We start from the raw sequence: 27,494 nt of genomic DNA, 5'->3' as shown, positions 1-27,494 counted from the left end.
TGTTAATTTTTTTTCTCACTAATTTTATTATTCTTTTTTCAAACAACAACCGACTCTACCCAACCAAAAATATTCGTCTCACGTTCAATGCGTCACTCGTCGTCGCGTCGCAGTTACTATCTTCCGGCTTTGCTTACATTGCATTTACCCGTCAATCTGCATGATCTGCGTGCAACACACCAGGTTTTGTAATATTGTGCAACAATATTCTTAACTCTATTTACTATGTTTGGTTTGCTTCGACGTACAGGATGATCTCAATGGAACCTGTATTCTTACGACTCTCTTATATAGTATAAACGTTTATCGTCTTCGATTAACATGATTACATATATTTGTCTACAACGTATTATGTACTATTGTACTAGCATAAATATTCAAATTCTGATATTAGTTGTAAGTATATAATCGCATTAGTGAACTGAAATAAATGCAATATGCATCTCTTCTTCATTTCCTTCTTGTTTTTACTCCTACAGAACGTCTGATCCTCTTTTTATAGTAGGAGCCATTGCAGTGCGGTTCGTGTTTGAGCAAAGCGTCATTTCTGAAGGTTCTTCCACAAGTCCGACAAGGCTTCAACGAATTAAGATGATTTTCCCATATCCTATGAAATGTTGCGATAAAATCGCAATCACCTTCGGCTGAAAATAAAAATATTCATCTGTAGCCTACACAAAATAACGTCAGGAATTCTTAAAGAAATAACAAATAGTTATTCAAACAAATAATTATTTTTTTTCTGCAAAGATATATGTTATATATTTTTTCAAATCAATACATTATGCGTGTGTACATAAGCGGTTAATAAATATTCATATAATTGTGATTGAATTTAAAAAATCAAAGGTAAAACAAAATATCTTAAACACATTCAAAAGGTGGAAATAGTAAAGATTTATTCCCGTCGAGTTTTGCGAATTCGCATGATTGCGCACGCATATAATATACACTTTACGTGAAGTTACTATTTCTGTTTATCCTCTTACGTTAATGATTTTTCAATTTTTTTTTCCTCGTTATTTTTTTTTTTAATATTGCTTCTCCTTTTTCACCGTGCACAGTTGTGTGTATTAAAACTCTGTGTTCTATACCGCTATGTGCGTATCACTCAAAACACCGTGATCATCACGCTTATCCATTCGTGGACTCATTAACATCCAAACGATCCGATCATTGCAAATGTAAAACAAAATAACTCAGGACCAATTCTGACCGTGTACTTGGATGCCAGATATTTATTTCGATGCAGTGACATTCCTTTATTGCTGCATCACAACACGGCATGGTCATGGGTATAACAAAAAAGGTGCCTACACTGATAACTATTGAATGTAACAGCTAATTCTCGAGCGTGTTCAAGTGCCTGATTTGAAAAACTTAAGGTAACCGCAATTATTTTCGGAGGCGTTGTACGGTCGAAGGGTTATTTATATATTTGCAGCGAAAGTTATATTCTTCGGTGTTTTGAATTTTCCCGCCTCAGCCTTCCTCGTGTCATGCGGTTGGGAAGTGTTACGCCTATGCCGAGGTGTTTATGTATGTACAATTGTACGGTAAACAATAGCAGATTTAGTGAAGAAATTCAACGGGTTCCTTTGCAGCCACGTTCGTGAATGGCGACACGGTCAGGATTAAAGGTCCGTCCGCACCGTTTACAAGGAACCAGCTGTCCCAGGTGGGATCGCCAGTTCGCTTCCGCTGTAGCTGCGTAATCGATCATCTTTACCCCGGCTTCATCATCTGGAAATAAAAATTCAACCCTACTTACATCCCCGCTTGCGGTTTAATTTTCTGCGTATTTCACCATTCCCAATTGTCCCAGCCTGACGGTTAGAGCTCCACACGCTAAAAAATCTGTATATGCTATACGAACGTTCAAATAATGAACTCTGCAGCTACGACAGGAATTTCAAATCAATAGGATCAATGATGGATTGGGTATCGGGGAGTGAAACTCGTTTAACGACGACTATAAAATACTCGAATATTATATGGTTACTAGAGAAATGCGTGTGAGATGGGAAGAATTTAAATTTAAAACAAAGAATCTATAACGTACGGTTAACGAGGGTTATCAGATATTTGTCGATTTCCAAGAAAATAACTGCCACTCAACAGCGATTTAAAAGCAAATAAGCCTGCCTACAGGCAACGCGACGATCTGAAACAGGGGACGGCTGCTTTTGGGGTAAATAATCGATCCCGCAGGTAATGGGCAATGGTCGAAGCGGAATGAAAGAGAGAGAGGAGAATGTCGTTGACCCTGGGATATATCGTTGTACCTGCGAGTGAACTCCACTGATATTTACCTGGGGCGTTACTTCTTATTTTCTTCTAAGAGGGGACTCTTCCGAAATTTCGATAACACCGAATTTTTCGTTTTCGAAATAGCTAAAAAATATGTGATCATTTTTTCATGATTTCAGATGAATCAATTTTTTTCGTCAGAACATGTATTACCGTGATATAAATCCTGTTGGAAAGAATTCTTGATCACATCTTTTTTTGTCATTTCAAAAACGAACAACTCGATATTATCAAAATTTCACTGGTGTTCCCCCTTAATGGTATACAATTTATATTGTCAAAAATTATGCTGCCTGGTAGCGATTACAGTATCACGCGGACAGGCCTTTATTGATGACCTGTGATAGGATTTGAGCAAACGTTAATCAAAGACGTTTTAAAAAACTGGAATTTCCCAAATGAAATTTGTTAACGCCACGCTATCCTTACGATCCTGTCCATAAACCACGTAGCTAGTTTGAGGGGGAGGTTGATAAAAGTTACGCTAGGTTACATAGGGTGTCTTATTGTTGGTCTACGGTAAATGGTTTTACAATTGACGCACTCCAATTGATTTCTCCTCGCGTAATATATTATCTTTTTTACAGTCACCGATTTCAATGACGTATCCACGCAATAGGTACACTTGAAACTTGGCTTTATTATCACGTAAAGACGAGTACAATTCTTTACCTATGTTCAAAAATGATTTGCATGCATGGCTAGTCTTGCAATTTTCTCCTTCGGTTGTTTTAGAATAATACGAATTAAAAAAAAAAAAAATAATTGCTTCTTTATCAATTTTTTAATGTATGCCTTTTTTTTTAAAAACCAAGTGCCTTTCAGTAGAGGAAAGGGGGAAAGGGGGGTGGAGTCTGAGAAATGTATTCACGATAGACGACATGAGGTGAGGAGGGAAGTTCAAAAGTATCCAAAATAGAGCTACGTAGTTTATGAACATCATCTTGAAGATCAGTTTTTGGAAATAAGAACAAGACCTTCGTAAGCGAAGTATATATTATCGACTGCTAGGCTTGAATCCCATTAACGATCAAAAGAAAGCACTCGAGTCGTTGTAACCTTGACTTATTTGCGGAACCATAAGAATTAGACTTACAAGTAAATACGATATCCGGTTTTTCTGGTTGCTCTCGGCGCTGACTAGGGGGTAGCTTATCGTTTTCTATGTTCCATTTCCTAAGGCACTGTGGTTCATGGATGGCGATACTGGTAGAGCCGAAGTCTCTGCCGCAAATGTAACACGTGACAGTTTTCTTCTGCGATATAAGAGTATCCTGCGACATAATGAAAAAATATAATATATAGTTGATTTTTCACTATTAGCTGGAGTTAGACCGATCGTGAGCAGAGTAGAGAGTTATCGTTCTATCGCCCGTGTTGTTCTCTGGTTTAATTGACACTGCAGCAGGTTCCCATTCGCATGAAACTGTGCATGGGGTAATCAATAAACATATATGAATCATTAAACCAGGAAATAATACAGCTGCTATTACAACCTTAAAAAATCAATAAATGTTATGTCCACAGTGCTTACTGGCTTTGTCCATACACGTTCTTTTACTACGTAGAGCTGTGATCGGGAATCGATTTTCTTTCTCCTTTTCCTTTCTTTCATTGTACCGCGACTCGTAATTATTATTTTTCCTCAAATCAGGCCTTTGCTTAAAATCAGGAGAAGAAGTAAAAAAAAAAACTGGCCGAAAGTCGTGTCCTCGAAATAATTTGCCAAGTCTGTTTGAAATTAAAAAATTGACATACTCTTCCCTGCTCATCCTTGCATTATAAGTGTTGAACTCTTAATTGTCCCATACTAACATAAGCTTGTTGGCTTTTAGATGTCGGAAGCCTCCTTGTTTATTTTCATTCTCGTATCTATCAAAGGCGAAATACGCTGGCTATACACAATTGTTTACATACAGGACAAATCACAGACAATACAACAAAGTTCATATTAATTGTACATACATCATACGACATACAATGTGTGATTTCACAGGTGTAAGGGAAATATAAATGTCGTCTTTTCTTAGTGTTTCTGCGGAAACTGGGACCAAAATTAGCGATTCGAATTGTTCCTGCAGCGTCGTTGACTCACCGGGGATGAGCTTGAAGAATTAGTTGGAGTTTTCTCCTTCTTGCGCTGCGGTGGAGGTCGGCCTTCGTTTTCCACCTGCCAACGCTTCAGGCACTGAGGTTCGTGGATCTTTATGCTCCTGGTTCCGAAACTTCGACCGCATATGTGACAATATACCATCGGTGATTCCCTCGGGAGCGATACACCCTGAGGCCCTGCAGGCTGTCGATCCTGGCGAATTCGTTCCTCAGGTTCGTCTTTTTGCGTCGGAGACTGCTGGACAAAAGGATGTGTTTCAATTTTGGAATGCAAAATACATATAACACACGGTGTATACCTTCTTTTGCACTTTGCAGCTCTTCTCGTGTACCGGCAAACGGTCTGGTAAAAATGTTCGTCCGCAACGGGAACAGGGAAGCAGCTGAGCCTACAAAAGTATGTTTATGACGATATGCACGTGAGTTAACAACAATTATGAAATTGTAAACCTGAATAACCCCGTGAAACCACCGCAGAGAGTGATCACCATACCTGGCTCTGTTCCCATGCGACTTTGTTCCAATCCTGATGACCCGGTTGAGTTTGGGGTCTTTTGGGGGGTCCGGAACGTCTTTGCCACGGTGGTAAGGCATTGTTCTCTCTTTCCCATTTCTGAAAGGCAAATTCGGATGTGAGATATCGCCTGTACTTGTAGTTGACGATCTTAAAGGGTAGGCAATAAACATTGTCATTGCGTGATCACAGTTTAAGCAGATCGCGCATTCGTCATGCATCCCTTTCGAGACCAAGAATGTAGAACAGTTATGATACGAGAATAGCCCAACGGTGGGTATAATGTATGAATTAGCATGACCATTAATTCTGACCAACTGTTGCTCGCAAACTCGTATGGGATAATTATACGGGCTACTGACGATGGATTTATCATCGAATATCTATCTACCGAGCACCGTACTTCGGGTATATCATCGGACGATGTCCTGTACCGCCGTACTGACCATGGTCCGTCCATGAATTTAAATGACTAAACTTGGCACCCTAGACCTTTGGATTCAGGTTAAATAGGAACGTAATAGGAATTAATACCAAAGCCTCGACAGGCACCTTGAGCTCCTTGTCAAGCGAGCACGCCAAGCTCTGCAAGCTCGGCACTGGTGACATTCCCTACTGAAAATGACCATGTCTTAAATCATATGGTTAACTGTAACATCCTCTAGAAGAAAATGACGTTCGCCGATTTCGTGAAGAGGAACTTTATACTCCGAATTTCCGAAAACTAAGTATTCCTACGCTTTTTCAACTTCGGTTATTTACCTTTGTGACCATTTTCAGGACCCAAGAGGTCCTGAACAGACTCCGTCTTCGGCTGTAAATCCCTACAAGATTTTATTGTTAAATTTGATGAGCCGGCGCTGATTAAGCTCTTGCAGATGTTGAAACTTCCGCCTTTCTCACTATCGGTCGCGAACTTTTTTCGGGGTCTGATAAGCGACGCACGTGATTGGCGAAATGAAAATACAAAAATGAATAACGTACGTCAATCGTCTATCAGCCTGCAGAGAAATTAGAACCGTGATTTCTTTGTGTTCTCCATTTTTAAAGGTATTATTACTATGATAAGCATTTATTTCGCAATGAATGACTGCAGGTCGTGCAGTATTTCCAACCTTGAGACCTTTTCCACACGCAAAGCGGTGAATTAACGAGTGATCGCTGATACCCGGTCGTTTAATCTTATCTTCGTATTCATTTTATCGAATTTCCTGGTGCGTCCAATGCTTCCTGACTCAAAATTGCTTTTCATGTTATTATAATTTCCATGGTATCAATTGTGTCTTTGTATTTCGCGTTAGGCTGTGTAGTATCTTTGTAAAATGTAGGATTTTTACGACTCCAAGTTATCAAAGTCAAAGCTACTTGACTGTAGATATTTAGTCTGTATCAGAGGTCCACCTGATACCCATATATTTATAAATAAAAATCCCAGCACTTTTCTTACGTGTATACAAAATCGGTATACACCGCTACGGCTTTCGTGCGAATTAACACAAGTATTAAGCAAACTGTACACTATTTGGTACAATGTGGTTATACGCTAGCGTTGTTGTACGCGTATAGTAGAAGTTTAAAAAAATGTCGTTCCATGGTCTCAAGTAATTATGGTGACTTAGGTTTACAATGATCCTACGACTTGAATTACACCAATCGTAACACAGTGATCCTTCGTTTATTATAAGTACCATTTTCTCAATACTTATACATATACTTATTACTTATTATGGTGAACTGTTTTTTTAACTCTATTTTTTAAGTACCCTTCGAAAAGTTAGTTTTTAGCCTCAAACGATGCCACGTGAAACCGGACCTCGGCAGCAAAATTCTAAAAGCTTCCTTATCCGGTTTGAATTTTTCAAATAATCTAACCGGAAATATCTCGAAAACTATACAAATTGGGAAATTGTTTTTAGTTTCGTTTTGTAGAAAATCAAATTTTCTATAAAAAAAACGTCTGGATTACTGTACAACTAAATGTTCATCTTGTATTCGATACGAACGTTTAAATTTGAGTGCATTGAATAAATGAATGAAGATGTTTATTACCTTGAAAATTTTCATCTCACCCCTGTTCTAGGATGATAAAAATAATGTCACGTAGTAGTCACGACATTTTCAAAGACCGTTTGATATATCTACAAAATGAAACCAAGCCAAGCTTCCCAGCTTGTACAGTTTTCGAGATATTTCGGTTAGAGTGTTTGAAAAATTCAAACCGGATGAGGTACCTCTTAGAATTTTGCTACCGAGTTCCGGTTTCACAAGACTTCGTTTGAGGCTAAGAACTAACTTTTCGAAGGGTTCGTAAAGAAAAAAAAAGGCGACAAATAAAACCACTTTAATACTTATAATACAGACCTACAATGATCTAACGAAAATATTGATCGCTAAATAGAGTCGCGTCGCATACGCGCGAGTAAAGTAGACCATATATTATTCATGGTCCGTTATCAGGCGAGGAAAAATTGACAAGAGTTAATGTAGAGAGATAGGATATTTTTTTTTTTTGTTCTTTTGGCGAAGGAAAATAATGCACGCGAATCATAATGTACCGCGAACTGTCTGCAAACGATCCATAGGTATAAATACGTACAATATCTGTGGCCACGTGAAACCGAGCGGAGTTTACTGTTGAACGAATAAGGCGCGGTTTCAATGCCACGGTTGGCAAATTACCGTAATCACAATCTAACGCCCGACCCAGTGGATATTTCGAGTAGTATTCGTCATTCGTTACATCTTACATCGTTATGAATCCGATTAACTTTATATACCGGAGACAGAAGTCTACATCTGTACGTCTCTGACTTATGCATGTAGTAATGCCTATTTATAATCCTGCGGACATATGTTAGCATCGATTTTTCTGTTGTACAATATTCGCATCGTCAATAAAAGTGACGCAATACGAGGATTGAAACAAAAAGTTGTTTGCTTAAATATATGCGCTGTATAAGTAGCGTGGAGGAAGAGTGGATGAATTTTAGCCTTTGGCAATATTCCGCGTTTTTGAATCCGAAATTTCATTTCAACTTATTTCAGCATGCTTCGCTTTTATTTTATTTTAAATTCGTTGAATTGATTTATTATAAATTTTAGATTTTGTAACAGTTATTGCATTAAAATCCATGTCTTCTACTCCTGAATGTTTTGAAATTTCCTATACGTCATAATTCACACCTTCTCAAGTTCATGGTCACTTTCAGCTCCGTTGGTCGTTTGTAGATATGTATTCGTGATTAGTAACGGGTTATCATTCTTATCACCTTCAATCCAACGGTGCATGTCGTATCAATATTTACATGTAGCGTACACGAGTATTTTCTGCTATATATATCGTATAATCTATAGTCCCGATATTTTAACAAGAACATAAAAAGTATGCATACTTTATCTGAAACGGCGAACTCATTTTTATCAAGATATTTTTGCAACTGATATTGTTAATTTTTAAATATATAAGCAATATCCAACAGCTGCGAACCATTCCCAGATACATACACCACCTCTGAGTCTAGGTACGTATTTTGTTGTTTCAACTTATGTAGAGTTATTTTCTTACATTTGTATCTCAAATTACAACTAATTAACAAAGTTGATCGAGAATTTGATACAACATGACAATCACGATATGAGACACGAAAGGGTGGAATAAAGTTCTCAAGTCACACCTCGCGTTTTCAAGAATTTCTTTCGGCTCCGTTCTCAGACGAATCCCTATTTATTTTATCATTTTACCAGGCCACTGACTGATAAAGTCATTTTCACTATTCAGTTTTTGCAATAATTACAGCTGCCATCACGTGCGATGCTTTGTCATAATTGAATCGTAGGATAATAAAAATGGCGGTCGAATGTCTGTTGCTCATCTCACGAAGAATCAGAAAAAGCTGCTCTCGTATACAAATGCGGAACTAGTAATCGATCAAGTCACAATAAGTTGGAAAAATGTTTGGTCGAAAATTGATTACCTGATTGATAAATGAATAATAATATTAACCCTTCGTTCGCCGCACCTATATTTCTACTAACGCCGTTGGCCAACTAGCAAGAATTCGTCCGGGACTGTTTTTTACTTACTTAGGGATGAGCAAAAGTTTTAAAAAAATTGAGGTAACTACTTTGAAGTTTTTTTTTGATATTCGGATAGTCAGAATAATAAAATATTAAATCACGCAATAAATAAAAATTAATAAACAATAAGAAGTCGAGTCGAGCGATCATTCCAGAGGAAGTACGACTGGAAGAATTCTTCCTGAGCGTCCAACGAAAGATTAAGAAATCGACTCGTTCACTATTACTTTTAACTCTTACCTCCAGGCATTTCGGTTCGTGAATGGGAAAGCTAGCGGTGCCAAATTCCCGGCTGCAAATGTAACACGTAACGGATCTCGGTCCTCGTTTAGGCGAGAGATGAGCTGCAGCGGTTGTAGATTGCAAGGGCAAGGAGACGTTGCCCTGGGAGTCTTTCTGTTCCTGACTGGATTGCCGCGAGTTCTTTGTCGTCTCGCCCTTCCGTTTCTCGCTTCGAAAATTTAGAGCAACGGGCTTTTGAACGCTCTTCGGCACGGCGTTGACCTTGGCCTTGTGGTTGGCGTTACCATCGCGAACCTTGACCGTGGCGATGGCGGGTTTCGTCGGGTGGCTGTGAAACCGTTCCGGTTGATCCGATCGGCCGCAGGTTTTGCAGGGTTCCGGGGCCGTGCGGGTGGGGCCCGTAAAAAGCTCGACGTCCGACTTGATCGACGTCTTCGACGACTTCCGCTTCGATATCGGCAGAGCGGGGATCTTCGGCGCGATGTTTCCGGGGGCGGCAGTCCGCCGATTGTTGTTGTCGTCGGCGCTGATCCGTTTGCCGTTCGCCAATTGGCTCCGTTTCTTCATCGCGTCGATCAGCGACGTGTCTCGACCGTCGCAAGCCTCGGAGTCCGTCAGGGGCTCGAAGCTCCTCCGCTTCTGTCTGACCAGCGATATTATCCCGGAGTTCGAGGGCGTCGCGACGCTCGATCTCTCCGATCGGTACTCCCTCCTCGATCCGGACGGATTGACGTTCAGACTCTGCCTGCGCCGCTCGACTCCCACGCCGGCGTGCATAAGCTGAATGTGCGTCATCGAGTCGCAGAGTAGCTCCTTGCTCAGCATCGACATGTCGAGCTTGTCGATCAGCCGAGGGTCCAGAAAACTCGGCTCGTCGAGGTTCGCCGTCTTGGGCCGTTCGAGGGAGGAGCTTGAGCCCGTCGACGAGCTTTTCTTGAGCTTGGGTGGCCAGGTGTTGGCGTTGCTTCCGGTAGACTTGAGCTTCGAACGGGGGGCGGGTCGCGTGCTCGCCTCATTTCCGGAGTAACCGTCGAATACGTGAAGGTCGTCCTTTGTCACGAGGAAGGTTTTTTCCGAAATAAATTCGGACTCTTTGTTCCGGTTCTTCCACCGCATTTTTTCCCCGTGCGGTAAATATCCGAGATTACCGTTCTCCGAGCAGATCGAGGTCTCCGAATTCTTTCCCCGTGTTACAGAACCGGAGTTAAAATCCGCCGGCTCCAGCTTAGCGGTGGATCCGGCATTCAGACCTCTTATCAAGAAGTCACGTGCATTGCGCAGATTTTCCCGCTGCGTCGACGGCGATGATCGTTTCTCGTTTCGGGAATTCGTGGTTACAAAGGTTCGATATTATCCCCTCTGGGCCCCGTTAATCTACCTTCATCCTCATCGGTTGACACTCGCCGGCCCCAAACTCTCTCGTATTTTCCTCCCGCTCTCCTCCTCACCCTGCGGTTATTTCTACCGAGATTTATCAGGCAAATACATTCGTGGTCTTGTATTTTAATTTATGGATTGACAGTTTCTCACACTCGTGTCTTTTGTCGCTCAATTATTGTACGAGCCTCAACGAATCGGTGGCAATGACTTTACTGTATTTGCATGCGTAAGGAAACCGGCGCGGGATCTAATTGCTATTATATCGACTTGACACTTTTCTTCGGTTCTACATCACCTCCGGTAACATTTCGATCAGTTCAATTATCCCGATTCTTTTTCACTACGATTTAATTTCAGATGCGGCCGGATATTATGATTCGTTAACAGGGAAACGTTCAAGCCTTACTTTCACTCATTTGACAATATAATCTTCGTAGTTTCGGCGTGTCCCTTAAAAGTGATCGAATTTTCTTCACTTTACTTTTACGTCGTGTATTATTGTTGAGCATGAGTACATATATTTTTCTCTCTCTTAAAATTAAGCGACAACTTGGAATGGATGAACAAAAGTGCGAAGAAGGAAGTATAACAGTTGGAATATAATCCGAGGCTTCCTTAGAGGTAAAATTGTGCGCTTGGCGCGACTGTTGGGCAGGTGCGTCACGCGTGGACTGAGGTCCGTCGCTTTTACTTGGGGCGTTGGAGCTGCTTGATGTTGGGAAAATTGATGCGGTCGCTCCGAGACCCCTGGTACACACCTTCGCGTCGCGATTGTGTTTGTGTAGGCGTTGATCGATCCAACGGCGACTGTTAACAAACGTTTTTATCGTTCGTGTGCTGAATTTGACACTCGGTGTGTAAACGTGAGTATATTTGGAATAGCCGCCGCGCTTTTGCTTCGGCAAGCTGTTTAACAAAGCCTTCCATTCGATCACACGACCTCGGCCCAAATTTTTCCGTCAAATAATATAAAAGTTGAAAAGAAACGTATCATTGATTGATACGTCAGGTATTGTTGAGACGGCCGAATTTCGGAAAAGAATAATATTTGTTTTACACAAAGTATAGTTCCCGTTGCTGCAGATTCAATAGAAGGAACACGAAGACAATTAACGAGACGTTGTTCGTTTATTTATGTTTCAACATTTAGATATTTCTAATCGACGATGTAAACATTATTATCCTCGTAAATATGGGTCAAATTCGCGAAGTACACTTTTTCATTCAGGTATCTTTGATTTATGAATATTCATTACTGTTACCAAACATCCCGTTCGAGTTGAGCATCGAAGTTTGCGTAGCTGGTGAGCGGTGATAACATTTCTGAATGCGGGTATGTCGTACAATATAAATCAAATGGGTCAACAGGTCGGCATGAAAATACGAGGGTTTAAACCTATCTTTTCACAATATGCACAATTAATATCCTGAATACTAAGATATATTATGTGGCTATGTACAATGTGTTCGAAAACACAGAACTGAAATTTTAGATCTTCAAAATTATCACTCAAAAGACTTTTGCTGTGAATTTCTCATCTTCGGTAACGGTATCTCTTGAAGTGGAACCACAGTTGGAATATGTTGTTGTGAAATTGGCAGCGAAATCCGCGCTTGTAAGAATACTCCCACTCTCTGTTCACTATCTTGAAAGCTATGTCTTCGTAAGGTGGCCCAGCGTGAAACCTCAGATTTGCAAAGTCCTTGTTGTCTGTGCACGGCGTCTGTAAAGCACGGCAAATCATTCCGTTAGTCCATGATTAAAACAGAGGAGTTCATTAATTTATTTCCCTTAAAAAAACAAATAATCACCAAGAAATATTCCGGCGTTGTGTTCTTGTCGATCAGATCTGGATAAAAAATATTGAATTTGTAACCCTGGACGATCTTCGGTGGCGGATTGTCCATGTCGTAGTGCGTTTGGTTGTATTTGTTCCATTCGAAACCGGTGTGGACCCTGTTGAAATACCTCGGCTTCCTGGGTCTGTATTTGTCGGACCAAAGGTAGATTTGCGCTTCGAGGGAAGATTCAACGCTGAACTGGGCCTCGTCAGCTCCCATGTTCTTCCGAGCCTCTCTGTGCATCGCCTGCTCTTCCGCACTAATTACGTTCTGAACCTTCCGTCCAGTGTTGAGAACTTGACTCCTGGCATACTCTAAACGTTGACTGTCTTCTTCCTCCAGAGTTATCAACGTCCCTGGTTCTAGTTGAGATTGTGTCATATACTTTGGAGAGTAACCACCTGACTCGTAATCATTAAAAGACTCGGACAGCATATCGTCAGCAGCACTTTGGTTCTCAGCTTCAGCTCTGTAAACATGGAAAATAGAGTTCAGGATTTGATTTATCGATCAATTAGGGAATTGCAAATAGCTAGCTGGTTAAAATCACTTACTCAGATTCACTTTCATCGCTATTTTCTGCAGCTGCAGTCACACTTGTCGAAGGCTGCTCATCCTGTTTGATGGAATGTTCGCTGGGGGCTACGGAATCGTCAGCTTCACTTTCGGTCTTTACTACTCCTTGCTCTGCCTTCAGGACCTCCAACTTCTTCCGCAAATTCTCCTGATGACGATCCCGCAACCTTGCTCTAGCCATGTGAGCTGTTATTTAGGTATCAAAGTTAGTACAGAGTTTTATTGTTATAATGAATACGGAATAGCAGGACAATAAATAGAAACTGACCTTTAAGCTGCGAAAGAAGACTTTCCCAATAACCGATATCAACGCCCTCAGGCTTTCCGATAATTTTGGATTCTATTTGAAGCTGCAAGGCTTCTAGTTGCGTTGCAGTTTTTCCTTTGAACACAGCTGTCACATCCTTAGCAACCGATGCATGAATGCCTTCTCTTCTGCCGACAGCTGTAAGAATTTAAGAATAAATGTTTTGGAGGAAGTTTGAAAAAGGAAATAGATATATGGAATAAGTTTGAAGTGTATTGATGTGTCTCCATAGAGTACTTAAGCACACAACTTACCAGCTTCGTACTCCGATCTGTCCATTTTTCTGAGTTTGTGCAGCTCGTCTTCCACGATTACCGTTATATCGTTCCAGTAATCAAGGTTTTTCCCTCTTTCCAGTTCTTTGTATACCTTAATATCTTCAATAAGGTCTTCCAAGTCCTTAATTTGGAGTCCTCTCAGATACGTGTAAGGCTCGTGCATTTCAACAGCGTCGACTTCCTCTTCGGCGCTAATGTACTTGGCCAGGAGATCAATCGGCTTCGCCCGACCGTCTTGAATTCTAATTCTAGACCTGAGTCTTGCTTGCTCTAAGTGAAACTGGTCCTCTTGCCTGGCCCACTGTTCTAGTTGCGCAGCTTCTTTTCCTCTCTGAAGCAGAGCCATTTCTTCTTCACGTTGCTGCCTCTCCAGCTCCCTTTCTTGTCTCCTCTTCTTTACTTTCTCCAACTCCCGTTTGTTCTCCTCCTGCTTGTGTCGGTTTCGGGTCTCCAGTTCTTCTCTGCTGACCCCAATTAAGCCTTCTTTTTCGAGTTTCTTGGACCACACGAACGTGGATAATAAGTTCCCATCTCCAAACGGATTATCGGTATTCGTATAGTGAAGGTAATCGTTGTCCCACCCCATCCGCTCTTTTCTCTTGCGCTCTTTTGCTTCTTTTTTCCTTAAACGACGTAGTCTCTTTTCTTCTGGAGTCTCTGTTGCTTTCAACATTTCCTTCTGATTTCTCCGCTCCTCATCCTGCTTTTGTCGTTGCTTTTGTAGTTTTTCCAACAGCTTTGTTGAGTCTGCCGAAGAGGTTGACGCATCTGACGAGTCGCTCGACGACGAGGATGGTGTTCTGGAAACAAATGAAAATATAAAAATATTGGTGAAATAACATACGGCAATCTAATATTTGGGTAAGGTCAGAGACGTCACGAAAACAATGTTGGTAACTAAGAGGAGAGTGAAGTGAGTTTGGAAGCGATGAGAGACCATTGAAAATAAAAATGAGGTAACCTCGAAATTTTATCAACATGTTATTACCTCTTGCGATTTTTGTGTTTCGACGACTTTTTTCGCTTAGGAGACTCGGACCGTTTCTTTTTTTTCGATTTCTTTTTTGAAGCATCGTCTTTTTTCACAGATTTATGCCTGGATTTCGATTCCTTTCTCGAACTACGTTCCCCATCACTAGTGTATTCATTTCGCCTGAATCTTTCTACAGACCTTTTTAGTGATCTGTCACTCGATTTTGAATCGTGATGATTATTTCTGTCCATTTCAGTCGATAATAGTAATAATTAAACAATTTATGAATAATGAATCATAAAACAGGTTAGAGCCAGTATTTGAGGTTAAGTTAGGACTACGACACAATCACGGCACACACTGACTGTAGGTATGCGTTCGTAAACTATAACGAATGTCAGTGAGCAGATCAGCTGAACAAAAATCTGAAGTTTACGGACGCAATCAGGAAGAATTGAAAGCCGAGACGCTTGTTTCTAGCGTCGCAGCTGCGGCTTAAAGTTTACAGACAGCTGATTCCGGTCAAATTAAAATCTCAAATAAGGTTTGATAAGGTTTTTTTGAATAAACACGATAACTTTGCGGGGTCAAATAACTGTCGAAAATATTGTACGGGTTAAAAATTGGAATTTTTCAACTTAAATAAATCACTTTAAACAGTCAATGTCGAACAAGTCCTCCCCACCATTCGCCTCGCCTGTCGACAATCCGACATCCGTTAAATTTCAAATGAAACAGCATACACGCCGTCAAGCAAGGTTTTCGAGTGAGTCGCAGTCCGAGCGAGATTTGCGTTGAATTTAATAGTCAGTAAAGCGGGAATCTGTGCGTAATTGTAAGTGAATAATAATGGCGCGCAACAATATCTACTATTCGGACAAATATTACGACGACAAATACGAGTACAGGTTGGTTTCATTTCTCATCGATTCGCCGTCCGTTTATCCTTTTGTTTGGGTTTCATTTGGCTGGACCACTCGACGTTGGTAGATACATACGGACGTTTAATTCTCTCCCACTCCCGTCCGATGCATTCTCGGAATTATCCGTCACTCTTGACGCTTGTTGTGCTCAGATCATTGCCGAATATTCTAGACTCCTGCCGTATCTACATTTCTTTCCTTTTTTTTAGGCACGTCGTCCTGTCCAAGGAGCTCGTGAAATTGGTGCCAAGGACCCATCTCATGTCAGAGCAGGAGTGGAGGGCCATTGGAGTCCAGCAGAGCCAGGGCTGGGTGCATTACATGACTCATCAACCTGGTATGAGACCAAAAAACCACTTTTTGTTCCTCTTCATCTTATTCTCCTTTTTGTAACACGTGAGCATAGCCCATGTCGTCACATCTCCAAGACAGATTCCTGCTCAGTCTTCACTATTATCGATCTATTCAAGTGTGTTTTACAAAGTCATTGGATTTAAGTTCTCCAATTTATGGATTGATGATACATGTATCATTTATACGTAGTGAGCACACATTTTATGGTCTTTGTACTTCGGCAATTAATTTTACATGATGTAATTTAGTAGAAGACTCGTGGTCTCATTACAGCTGCTTAAATTATTTTTTGGACTATACTCAGGTGAAAACTAAAGTTTACAGAAATTCCCGGTTCACAACAATCGTTGAAACTTCTTTATTTTTCATATTAACTGGGGAAAGTTGAATTGTCATCGTATTTTAATAGGAGATAAATTAATTTTGGGAGTTTCCAAAGTATGATCTAGTCCTCTGCTGCATTTAGATTCATTTATAAATAATGCTGATCGTGACTCATTTTCATTATTGAAATCTCGAGTGACATATAATTATGGATAATCACTTATTGTCTTACAATACGTATACAAAATTGAATATAAATATTGAAGAACCTTGCAAAATAATTCTCATTTTTTTTTTTTTTTTTTTATTAGTTGTCCAGTCTGGTCAACTGGCCTAAATTGAACTATTATTTTTTATACATTGAAATATTGAACTGGGATCCTTGGAAATCTTGGGTATTTCAAACACTGATGAAGAGGATAGTGACATAATCCAAGAGATGAATAAACTGTTGTAACAACACAGTGTCATTAAAAAATTCTTTCTTCACAGATCAGTCCTTTAGAAAAGACCTATTTTTAGATATAAGTGTCCAATTAGCTGTACGACTACTTTGATTTCTTTTTTTTTTTTTGTAGTTTAGTGAACACAATTCGTAAGCTGCTAATGAATGAGACTAATTTCAACAAGAAACGTGTTTTTCCAGAGCCACACATCTTGTTATTCAAAAGAAAAATAACTTCACCACCACCGGAGCAGTAATCCGATCGAATTCAGTGTGCCGAGCTTGATGTATGGAAACGGGATCATTGTTGTTGTTCAAAATAGCTTACTTCTAGTGAATTCATAGATGGCGTCTACTTTAACTGCACATGGCAAATGAAAATGCGCAGCAGCACGTTAGTGACATTGATAACAATCAGAATATATTAAAACAAGCAAAAAACGAAGACAAAATGCTAAACAATACTACGGCTAAAAATGTCAATGAACAAAAGTAAATGAATGGCACGTTTTGAAATGTACTTCTAGGATCCCCTCTTAATTTGCAAATAACTACGTCAATAACAATCCTTGCAAGCAAGCTCTTCTTACTCTTTTATTTTACTTCTAATTTTGTCATTCCTCGCAATGACAAAAGAAGTATATTGTAAATATGTCTATAGTGTGTTCTAGTTTGTAATTCTCCGTTCTCAGCATTAACATTTAACTAATATGAAAGCCAAGAACAAACGAGGAAAAAAGTAACGAAAAAAGATAGCATCAACTAAAAACATCTCTTGCTCGGTCCTGACGATTTGAATCGATATCTCAAAAAATCTAATCATTACTGCCATTTGCCAGAATGCGACATCTGGATTCACGAGTTCAACATTATTGGTTGAGTTGTTTTTAATTATTCGAATATTTTTTTTTTATTCCGGCGAGTAATTATCAAGTTCTCGGGTATAATTATTATTCAATTTAAAAGTCACTCAATTTTGTGACTTAAGTGCCTTATTGTTGTTAATCTATTTTTTTATATCGTATAATTGTCCTTGAACTGCAACTGTTTCAATCGACTCGATTTAGAATACATGTATAATTACGTTCATTTAGTTGTTTTTTTTTCAATCTCCTTATAACTAATTACTTATAATTTGGTCAAGCTAATTAGACTAATAATAAACTATATGTACCTAACTTTTGTCGAATAGATTATTTCTTCAAATATCGAATCGACGTACCTCCGTTTCGGATATAGATGATAATAATATTTTATTCGTAAGATTAAGTGTCACTTAACGTAAGAAATTCGAGTGTAACTGCGGAAATCGATTTGAAAGATAGAAAATTATCGTGAATTGTTTCGTGCAGATGTAATTCACGGTATTTTTCTACATTAATTTCAAATCGTCTGGAATGCTTTTGAATTTCCAATGTGTTATTATGGTGTTTGACTAACTTCTGAATAATACTTCTTGTTCTTTTTTCTACCAACCGAAAAATTGTAACTATTAATTCAAACTAAATAAATTTGTAGTTTTTATAAGATTATCACCTGTTCACTTTTTCTTCCTTCACCTTACCAGATCAAACTGAAGCATGATGAGGAGTAAGGGTAAAAATGTCAGCATTCCGGCTGATCTGTTTATTTTGTTGAAATATCGCACGTCTGATGCGCCTGACGACAGACAACCGGTTCAGCATTACTCCATGCATGTTGCATCTAGTCAGGCGTATAATACGCGAACAATTCTAAACGTAGGATCACAGAACTTTTTGTTATTCTTATTTCGTACTTCTGGGCGAAGCCTTCATTCCTCATTGTTTATTTTTTGTGGATCACGGCCGGCGGAATACAATGAACTATTATTATTCGTTGGGTGATTCGCGTTCTATGGAAGATTATCATATTGATGTTAGTAATGTTTTTGCAACGATTTGTGTTAAGGCAAAATCGTTATTTTGCGGTTTTGGAATTCTCTGAAATTCAATAAACCGTAATGAAACAAACTCACTCATACTTCGAAATCTTAGTACCTTAAAAATCATTGTAAAATTAAAAAAATAACGATTTTTCTCCTATGCTTCGTTACGATAACGGTACTAACTTCAACGTAGAAGATTGACTGCAACTATTTTTAGACTATTTGTACATTACGTACAAGATACGCGTAATAAATTATTTGAATTGTACAAACATGGCCTGAAATTGTCTTACATCTATAGCGATTAAAATTCGATCGATTTATTCCCACCTCCCATGGGAAAAATTTAATTTAAACATTTCACGGTTCAAATATATAAGCCTATTTTTTTCTAGACAAACCGTGTAAAAATTTTACCTCTCCACAGGACGGAAATAATGATAAAACTCCAATCGTACTAATTTGCGACACACGTCATATGCGGATCAAATATCTCGGCTACTTGAATTCATTAATTTTATCCGTCCGTAAACGTCGAGCAAGGCAAAAAATGAATATCAAACGGGACGCAGAAGGAAGTTAGAGTCTAATGCAGATGCATAAGGTATGTATATCTGTATCACTCGTATTGAAATCACCTTGAAAATTTCGTCCCGTCATAGCGCTAAAATTATGCGCCGCAAGTGTAAATTCGAAAAAAAAACGTTTAATGCTAATCTAAAATACAGTCTGAGAAATTTCACCAAATTATTTCTGAAAATAGAGTAATTCTGTCCCAGCGATGGTTTTTTACACATCATTTTCCCACTATCTACCAATCAGCTGCAGGGTGGGGGAGGAATATTTATGGTTGTTATCTTACGAGTACAGCGTTACATGTCGACGGTGAATTCAACGCGAGTATTCAATGTGTTAATCACGTGTTTACTATGCACCGTGGAGACTGGAAAGATTCAAATATGTACACATGATGATCGTCATGGCCACGCGAGTCGCGCGCGATTAACTTGCACGGCCGGAGGAGGGTGAACAAATAACGTAGAAAATTTGAATTCATGCATAGCGAGTATGATATTTCCCTCGCAGCTCGCAGATCATCGCCATTGATTTACAACCATTTAAACAATACCTAATTTAAATAATTTCCTGCAACTAAACAGCCCCTACCAAAATTTCAATTCATTCAACGCTAATTCTAAGATGAACCAATGCGCTCCTCTTTTACGTACACTGTGAATAAATGCCAACGAATCGGGCTGAGAACTGTATATATATATATTTATATTTCTATAGTGTACCGTTCGTGTGGGAGCTGGATTGTTTGTTACATTCTACATAACCCGTTTGGTCACGTGTCTTCCACACGTTTAACACTGCCCTGCAGAAAGTACGCCGATGTACGTGCGTACGGATATGGATTGGGAAACTTGTATCATACACCGAGTGACCAAGATAAAAAAAAATCACCGATGCATATGCTTATTACTCGCTGCAGGTCTTTTTTCCGTTTTTTTTTTTTTTTTTATTTACCAAATTAATCGGTAACGCGTCGAGAATTATCGTCTTTCAATCAGGGGAATCACAGTGAAGAGTTTTGACGTGAAAACGTTACTCGGTATTACAGAAACACGCTGTACATACATCAAACTTCGTCCAACCTGTTTCACAGTATAATTGGGCCGCGGCTGAAGTTGGGTTTGGATTTGTTTTTTCTTCGATTCATTCGGAAGGTTCACTTTTTGCAATGAGCTCCTCAGTTTCTGGGTGATTTTTGAAAGTTGTTGGCGCATTTTTACGGGCGTGGCTCGAAACGAATTGCTTATTCTTCTCACTACCAAGTGTCGACTGGGATTATACGCTCTTGGCAACTGCAGATGTTTATCTGCTAATAATTAATCACGCGTGGTTTAATCGATTTTCAAGCGCGTTGTTTCCCTCATCTCTGTCAATAATTCATTCACCATGAGTGCGCCTCGCTTGGCGTGATTATTAATTAATTAATCTGCATGAATTGTTTCAATCGATTCTGAGATATCGTTGTACAATAAGTCTTCGAGCACATTTCATTAGCTTGGTGGAATGGAGAAAACCGATCGAAATGTCGAATTGATTAACCATCTTTTCTTGTTCTCTGGGGGAAAAAAGAATAAACAATCAGAAAGATAACACAATGTTAATTGGCGGGAAAAAATGTATGTCCTTATCGCGAGTGTACGCAACTACGATGCTCAGATAAGATGGATGAACTGTATTTCATGTTACCTAATACAGTATTCGCATACATAATTCGGTTAACATGACTTCCTGCACCAACGTGGGCCGGAACTGTAACCTTGGGTTTCTAAACATAGCGCGTAATTAATTGATATTATAGCTGTGTTTCTCCATATGGGTAATAAAAGTCACGTTAAACTCTATAATTAAGAGAGTAGATCTCAGCCAGCTTCTGCAGGTACGTATAATAATGAAATATCGAACCTCTCTGGATGTTTAGATAAATATTGATGAAAATTTTTCATCGCTGTAAAGGTGAAAAAACGACAGCAAGTTATGTATTCTTTGAATTTGAAATCGCAGACGCTATTCAGAGGCGCCATAGGCGTGACGTCATCCGCCTCAAGCAAATTACCGCTGTTCTTTCTCGGAATATCGCGAACAAGGCGGAAAAATTTGAATCAGAATGAAAGCAATGTTCGAGGTCTCTAGTTGGCGTTTCGATGAAAAAAAGCCATTGTTTAAAAGGTCGTCATACTGGTGTACCGTGTACATACTTTTCCAAGTTCAGAAAGCCATTGAAGTTTTGCAAATGTTTGTAAACAGGTTTCATTTGATTATACCCGCCTTTGGAGCGGTATAGAATTAAAACGCACAATACACGGTATATCCATAGATTTTGCTGGTGAACATATTTTTTAACAACAGACGAGATTTTCACGCAAATATCATTCCTTGACTATCCTACTTGTCTCTGGTTCTGGCAGACAGGAAGTTACACTCACAGCTAACTGTAACAGTCGCCGTTTGGTTGAATCACGTGGTTTGTTTGATGCAGCAGATTACTTTCACAATGTTGACCGCAGGACTTCAACAAAATAGGTGCTGATTAAAACGGTGCGTGACGAGTCGCATCCCAGTAAAGTGATATGCGATAAATTTTTCTTGGTATTATTAAAGAAAAGCTGGCACGTGAGTGTTGCGTATAATTCAGACAATTACGTTATAATTGGTACGGAAATACGCAGAAATTCAATCGAATATCTTGAAAACTAAAATGCAAAGCAGTTTGAAATTTGTAAGAAGAGTTAATCAAATTGGGGGAAATTAATTTTATTATCACCAGATTAATTGGCAATCTACAGATAAGTTTGACTTCATTATAATTGGACGTTTGCATACACCGATTAACGTACGTCACGCGTATTAAATTGAAGATTATCTGGTAGTCTTACATTTTGATTTTCATTACGTTTTTTTTTCATACTGGTTCTGTTTTTAAGCTTTTAATTAACGAAACATGTGTGCTGTTTTTTTCTTGTACATCTGCGCCCCAAATTTGCGGTGAAATAATGTCTCTGCAGGACAAGGATAAAAAGAGAAAGCTAAGTTGACTCGGCTGTTTCGTATAAAAACTTCTCAACGTGACCGAGTGAAGTCATCCTTGCGGATGGTTTATTCTGAAGGGCTTACATGTATAAAACATAAGGTACAGAACGTGTTTAATGTGATAACTTTTAGTCTTGTAGACCGACTTGCGAAGATTACTGCGAAATGATTGATAAGAAATGACATACATACGGATGAAAACAGATACACGATGAAAAATAAAGGCTAAATAATTGAGGATATGCAAGTAGGTACAGATTGTTGTTTGCTTCGAATCGGAGAGTTTGCGTCAATTCGTTAAAAGAAATACCACTCATACAAATATATAAATCACTGATAGCGTATTGAAAGTTTCTTCTGTTTATTAATTTTTATTCCTCTTTAAAGGCAATATTATTTTTCTTCAAATTCTGCAATCAGTTTACCGGAATTTCTTGTCCAACTGGCATCTATACTTTTGATAACTGTAGACATTTTAATTTCGACTTTGATTAAGATCTCTAGAATTGAATGGTATAACATGTAGGGTAAGGTAAATTTCAAAAATCACAGTGATTCGAATTTGATTTAATATTTACTGCCTCTATAAACTATTAAACTTGTTAAAATATGCCGAAGGTGCGCGGAACGACTATTCCTAGAATTGTGTTAGCTCGCATTACCTTGACACTGACATTTGTTATTTATAGGCAATATCTTTTTACCAATGCCTTATTGCCATTTAGCGAATTCACAGTGCGATGGAATTTGGACTTTGAAAACTTACATTTAACCTATCGGCCGGTGTTTCATCTGTAGTTGAGATAAAGTGTTACCTAATTCGAAATAGTTTTAAGTCATTCAAGAATGAATCGGCTGGACAGTCAGAATAAAAAGTTAGGCGAAGAAAACTAACTGTTTAAAAATGTGTAATAATATTTCACGCCATTATAAGGAAGACGAATAAAACAAAATTTATAAAATATTGTAACAGAAACGAATCCGAGCAAATTGAAATATTAGTTGCTAAGTGAATCAATTGATCCTTCTTGTAACCATTTTCATATTTCTAATATTATAAAGCCTCGTCTGAAATCGTAGATGCCTTAGCTTGTGTTATTCGAATTAGCTCAGATACATTTCGATTACATCACAGGAACGTCGTTTCATTCGTGTTCACCATCATTTGATCAAACAAAATTCGTGAGGTTTTTTCATAAATCGTTTTCTCCGACCCCAACTCTTGTTTCAGACTGTCAGGCCGATTCATTATTAAATTCTTATGCCAATAACGTCGTTATTCATTCGAAGCGGACCCAGCCGTGCTGAACACGGACACAGGCGCAAAATGACGTAATAAATTGCAAACACGTCGGTACATACCGGGAAATAATTGTTGACTCCGAATTTTTATCATCTTCGTATGAGAGACTGACGATAGAGATGGACGGGCAGTTAAATATACGCTATAAGAACAAAGCGGGAGCGAATTAGGTAAATTCAGACGCGTAAAAGAGAAACGAGACATGAACGCCTACGCGGATTCAATGCTTTAGGAGTCATAAATACTTCAAAAGTCAACAACAAATTACGCATACGACTAGCAAAAGCGAACGAAGACACACTTCAAGTTATTCAAGATTCGATTCTCGCTTCTGCAAAGGACTTAGAAAGAGTTGAGATTTCGGTGACTTCCCTGCCACCTGGCGGTAGTATAAAACATACACACCGTGTCAACAGCCTCGTATTTAATTTTAAAAGTATCTTTTTATCGCATTTTCTAACGAATATGACTGCATTGTACTGAAATAGAAGCTGTACGGCTTGCACGAAGTTATCCGTGTCATGGTCGTCATGCAATTAGTTCAAAACGATCGGCTTATTAATCTTCGTTCGGCGCCATATTGTCTCGCTTTCAGCTAATCGGCATTGATGCTTATCATTTTTATCAAGCAATTTTAGTTGTCGATATTTCTACGTCTGTAAACAAACTTGTTAGTCATTTTTCGCGTATTAAATCATACATCAATAAAACGGCGCGGTTAAATCTGTTGACTTCAATTTGATTGTCCAGAAATGAGCTTATTTTAGACGCTAGTAAAAAACATTGAACCAATTTAAAAACAGTGCCGTTAATTCGATTTAACGTAAAACATTTTAACTCGGACACGTGAAAAACTGACTACTTGGACAAATTGTTACACCGCGGAAGGTTGTGCACGTGATACGTTGGGTAGAAATTCTCACGTCTGCTGAGAGGTGGGGAAATTGTAATAGCGCGATCCGGTCAGCTGTCAGCGAATCGCGTTACTGACATTGCGACAATTAGCTAAATGACAATTAGAGTCTCGGTTGGCACCCCGCAAAGCGACCTGACCTGCCATGCCACGTTCTCACACTAATTACGACGAATTTTTTCCATAAATTAACCATGAGCACTACCGCAGCCAGCCTTCTCGTTCCGTACGGATGTTTGTCGTTATCCCGCGTATGAATTGTGAGCGTAAATTCGCACATCGTGGCGCCTCGGATCGTCCGGTTTGATCACGCCCAGCGAAAAGGGCCATTCCACGAAACCTGACGTTAAAAAATATTGTCACACATTGGAAGGTTAACACATTTCCTTTTTTCTACACTATACATTTTCGTTTTTTATTACTTTCTCGATGTATACTGCATATGAAATATCTATCAAGTATGTGAAATAAGGGTAAAATTTTCTGACAAATCGATTGCCACTATTTATTTTTTAAGATTTTGCTTCGAATTACAGATCGCTAGGGGAACAGAAGGTTTATTTATAAGGGCTATTATTTATAATCCCGTCGCTGCCAGACGCTTGCAGTTTGGTTTTAGGTTATCGGAGGTCTGTGCTTCTTAGTACGAGTTGCACGTTTATCTACACTGAGTTAGCTGGAAGATAGAAAGCACATTGGTTTTATCGAAATGGAAAGCAAATACGATTCAGTGTAATTGAACACAATTTGCTTCTGCATTTATCATCGACGAATATAAATCACCGTGCAGTTAACGTAATAATGCCGATAGGTATCTCGATTCGTTACGGGTAATTTCTGAACGTGTATGATTCTCTTTATGCGTTGATTTACATCACCGTGGAATTGAGTGCGTGTGCGTAAATGCCAGAACATTATGAGTATGCACAGTAAAGTGCATAAACGGCTTAACTTTCCACCTAACTGTTGTTTCGGTCCAAAACGAAATGTGAGTTCAAATCCATACAAATTATGCGACGATGACTGACGATGCAGCTGACGTGAGAGAATGGGATGTTTGAATGGGATGCGCGTCAGCTGCAACCAATAACAAATAAATGTTATAGAACTGAACTCGCATTGTGTTTCGGATCGAAACAAGTTAGACGGAAGGTTAAAGCATTTGTGCATTTTACTATGCCTATGTATTATAGGTACAGCTTTGTCTGCATTTTCGAGAACAATGCAACGTTACTTATTCAGTGTTGGCACAATCACAGCGGTTGTTGTTTGTTAAACTCGAGGTAACTTGACAGGTAAAAATTTCGGATAAAATGCACTATCGTTTATATACTCGGTGTACATTATATCGTTGACATTTCGCAATCAACTGTAATATGCATTGTGGAATGATTCGGGGAGAGAAACCCGATGGAGAAATAGGCTCAACAGCCGTGCCAGCAGTTAATACCAAAATGGTGAACTGCGTATTTCAACTGTTACGTAAATATCGTGTCACTCATTTTAATGCCCAACACTCGCAACAATTATGCTGGTCAATTAGAATTCTCTCCAAAAATTTATGCAGGAGACACATTTTTTGTAACAATCGGAGAAAATATGTATGTAGGTAACGCATTTAAATGTTATACTGCATAATAAATGATACCCATTTTTTCATACACACATTTCGTTAGCAATAGTTGTTCCCAGATTTCGATAACATTGCATCGGTTATCGATGGTCAAGAAACTGAAACGAACTTGAAAAAACCGGAAATTTCTTCGTCGCGTTCCCGAAAATAACGAGAACCTGACTATATTGAAAGAAATTTCATTTTCATATATATTTGTGTTAGGAATTGTAGGCTTAAATATCGTTGGAAAGACAAGACCAAAAAAAATTGGTATTGTCTAACTATATATAATGTGATTACAGCTTTGTCTATAGTATATTCTCTGGTAATTCCAGCCTTGTTAATCTATTTGTCTAGTTAAATACATTTTTTCAGCTGAACAAGGTCTTAGGATAACTTTATTGCTGCATCAACATCGAATCAGTTATCGTAACAGTCACAAGAAAATATAATTATACGCGTGATTATCTGGTTGGAGCGACGTAACTAATTTTTATTATATGTATATTCAGAACTGTACTCATCGTTTATAGTAAAAAATGCTAACAGTTCGAAGATCATTGTAACGTAATCACAGCTATAAATTTATCTTGTTATAAACCCGCACTTCTACCTTATCTCAAAGTTAACTGTCAAGCTGTTCTTCTCAGCACCTAAGCTGCGGCAAATACCTGATCAGGTTTCTGTATACACAACAGCAGTTTTCGTTTCTCATCTATACTGCAACTCTTGCCTGAAATTTTCTTCAACCAATTATATAGAGAAGCCGATGATTCGGAGTCTAGTTTTTCAGAAACAGTAGATCAAATGCGATTACTGAAAATACAGGGGGTATCTTTACAGGGACGGCCACTAAGCGAAAATAATCGATGCATCGATTAATCGAGTCCAAAAAAATAACCGAACACGACTCGATTGAATCGGTAGAAGTTAATTTCGTAAATTTCAGCATGTAGTCTTAATACCGAGAAAGTTTTTTGATAAATTGTAGTGTTATTGGAAGTATTTTTCAATTTTAGGTAAAAATATTCATTTATCTTTCATTGGTAAGTAAGACAATGATAATAATCGATACTTTAACCACACAAATTGATACTGTATTGTGTCGTTGATGAGAGTAACAAACCAAAACCGATTTTCAGAAAAAATATTCGAAAATCGATTATTTTTAGTCATTTTTACCATCCTACCGTTGAAAAGCTCCGGCATCGGAGTAACAACAAGTGAGCTTTGAACACACATGGAATGTCCGTCCGCACAAATATCACAAGGATTTCGTCCTCCTTCCTTTGTTTCTGCCCCTTTCGCCGTATTTGGAATTCTTTTTTTTTTTTTTTCATCTTTGTACGCGGTCAAACAAGCGTGGTGCTTCTGTCCGGCGAATATTAGCCTCGAGGCGACTGAAACGGTCCGGGGAATCCAAACGAAACAAGCGCAACAAGAAGCGAAGAGGCGAGGAGGCATCGCAGAAACGCCGAAGGGCTTCATCAGAGAGC

General features: G+C 38.9%; 2 protein-coding genes across 2 annotated transcripts; one reads left to right on the top strand and one right to left on the bottom strand.

The window, feature by feature from the left end:
• Positions 1-49: 49 nt before the first annotated feature.
• Positions 50-15,087, bottom strand: LOC124310312 (uncharacterized). Its single transcript, XM_046774123.1, is given in 13 exon segments — positions 50-644; positions 3,407-3,584; positions 4,406-4,660; positions 4,722-4,811; positions 4,916-5,035; positions 9,254-10,597; positions 12,156-12,242; positions 12,244-12,360; positions 12,449-12,947; positions 13,033-13,240; positions 13,323-13,499; positions 13,616-14,439; positions 14,628-15,087. Coding segments are annotated over 13 exon segments (4,329 nt in total). The 5' UTR covers positions 14,864-15,087; the 3' UTR covers positions 50-450.
• A 237-nt stretch (positions 15,088-15,324) lies between these two features.
• LOC124299700 (cyclin-dependent kinases regulatory subunit) lies at positions 15,325-17,091 on the top strand. Its single transcript, XM_046752997.1, has 3 exons — positions 15,325-15,520; positions 15,745-15,872; positions 16,860-17,091. Exons 1-3 carry the CDS (start codon positions 15,462-15,464, stop codon positions 16,913-16,915), a joined length of 243 nt encoding a protein of 80 aa, XP_046608953.1. The 5' UTR covers positions 15,325-15,461; the 3' UTR covers positions 16,916-17,091.
• Positions 17,092-27,494: the final 10,403 nt, after the last annotated feature.

Source organism: Neodiprion virginianus, chromosome 1, assembly GCF_021901495.1.
Source record: "Neodiprion virginianus isolate iyNeoVirg1 chromosome 1, iyNeoVirg1.1, whole genome shotgun sequence".
Classification (NCBI taxonomy): domain Eukaryota; kingdom Metazoa; phylum Arthropoda; class Insecta; order Hymenoptera; family Diprionidae; genus Neodiprion; species Neodiprion virginianus.
This window is presented reverse-complemented; position numbering and strand designations above follow the sequence as displayed.

What these genes read in the sequence shown, in the direction of transcription:
- LOC124299700 (XM_046752997.1), top strand. Translation starts at nt 15,462, where the DNA reads ATGGCGCGCAACAATATCTACTATTCGGACAAATATTACGACGACAAA. An exon ending in GACGACAAATACGAGTACAG is followed by an intron (nt 15,521 to 15,744) that starts GTTGGTTTCATT and finishes CCTTTTTTTTAG; the next exon opens with GCACGTCGTCCTGTCCAAGG. An exon ending in TTACATGACTCATCAACCTG is followed by an intron (nt 15,873 to 16,859) that starts GTATGAGACCAA and finishes GTGTTTTTCCAG; the next exon opens with AGCCACACATCTTGTTATTC.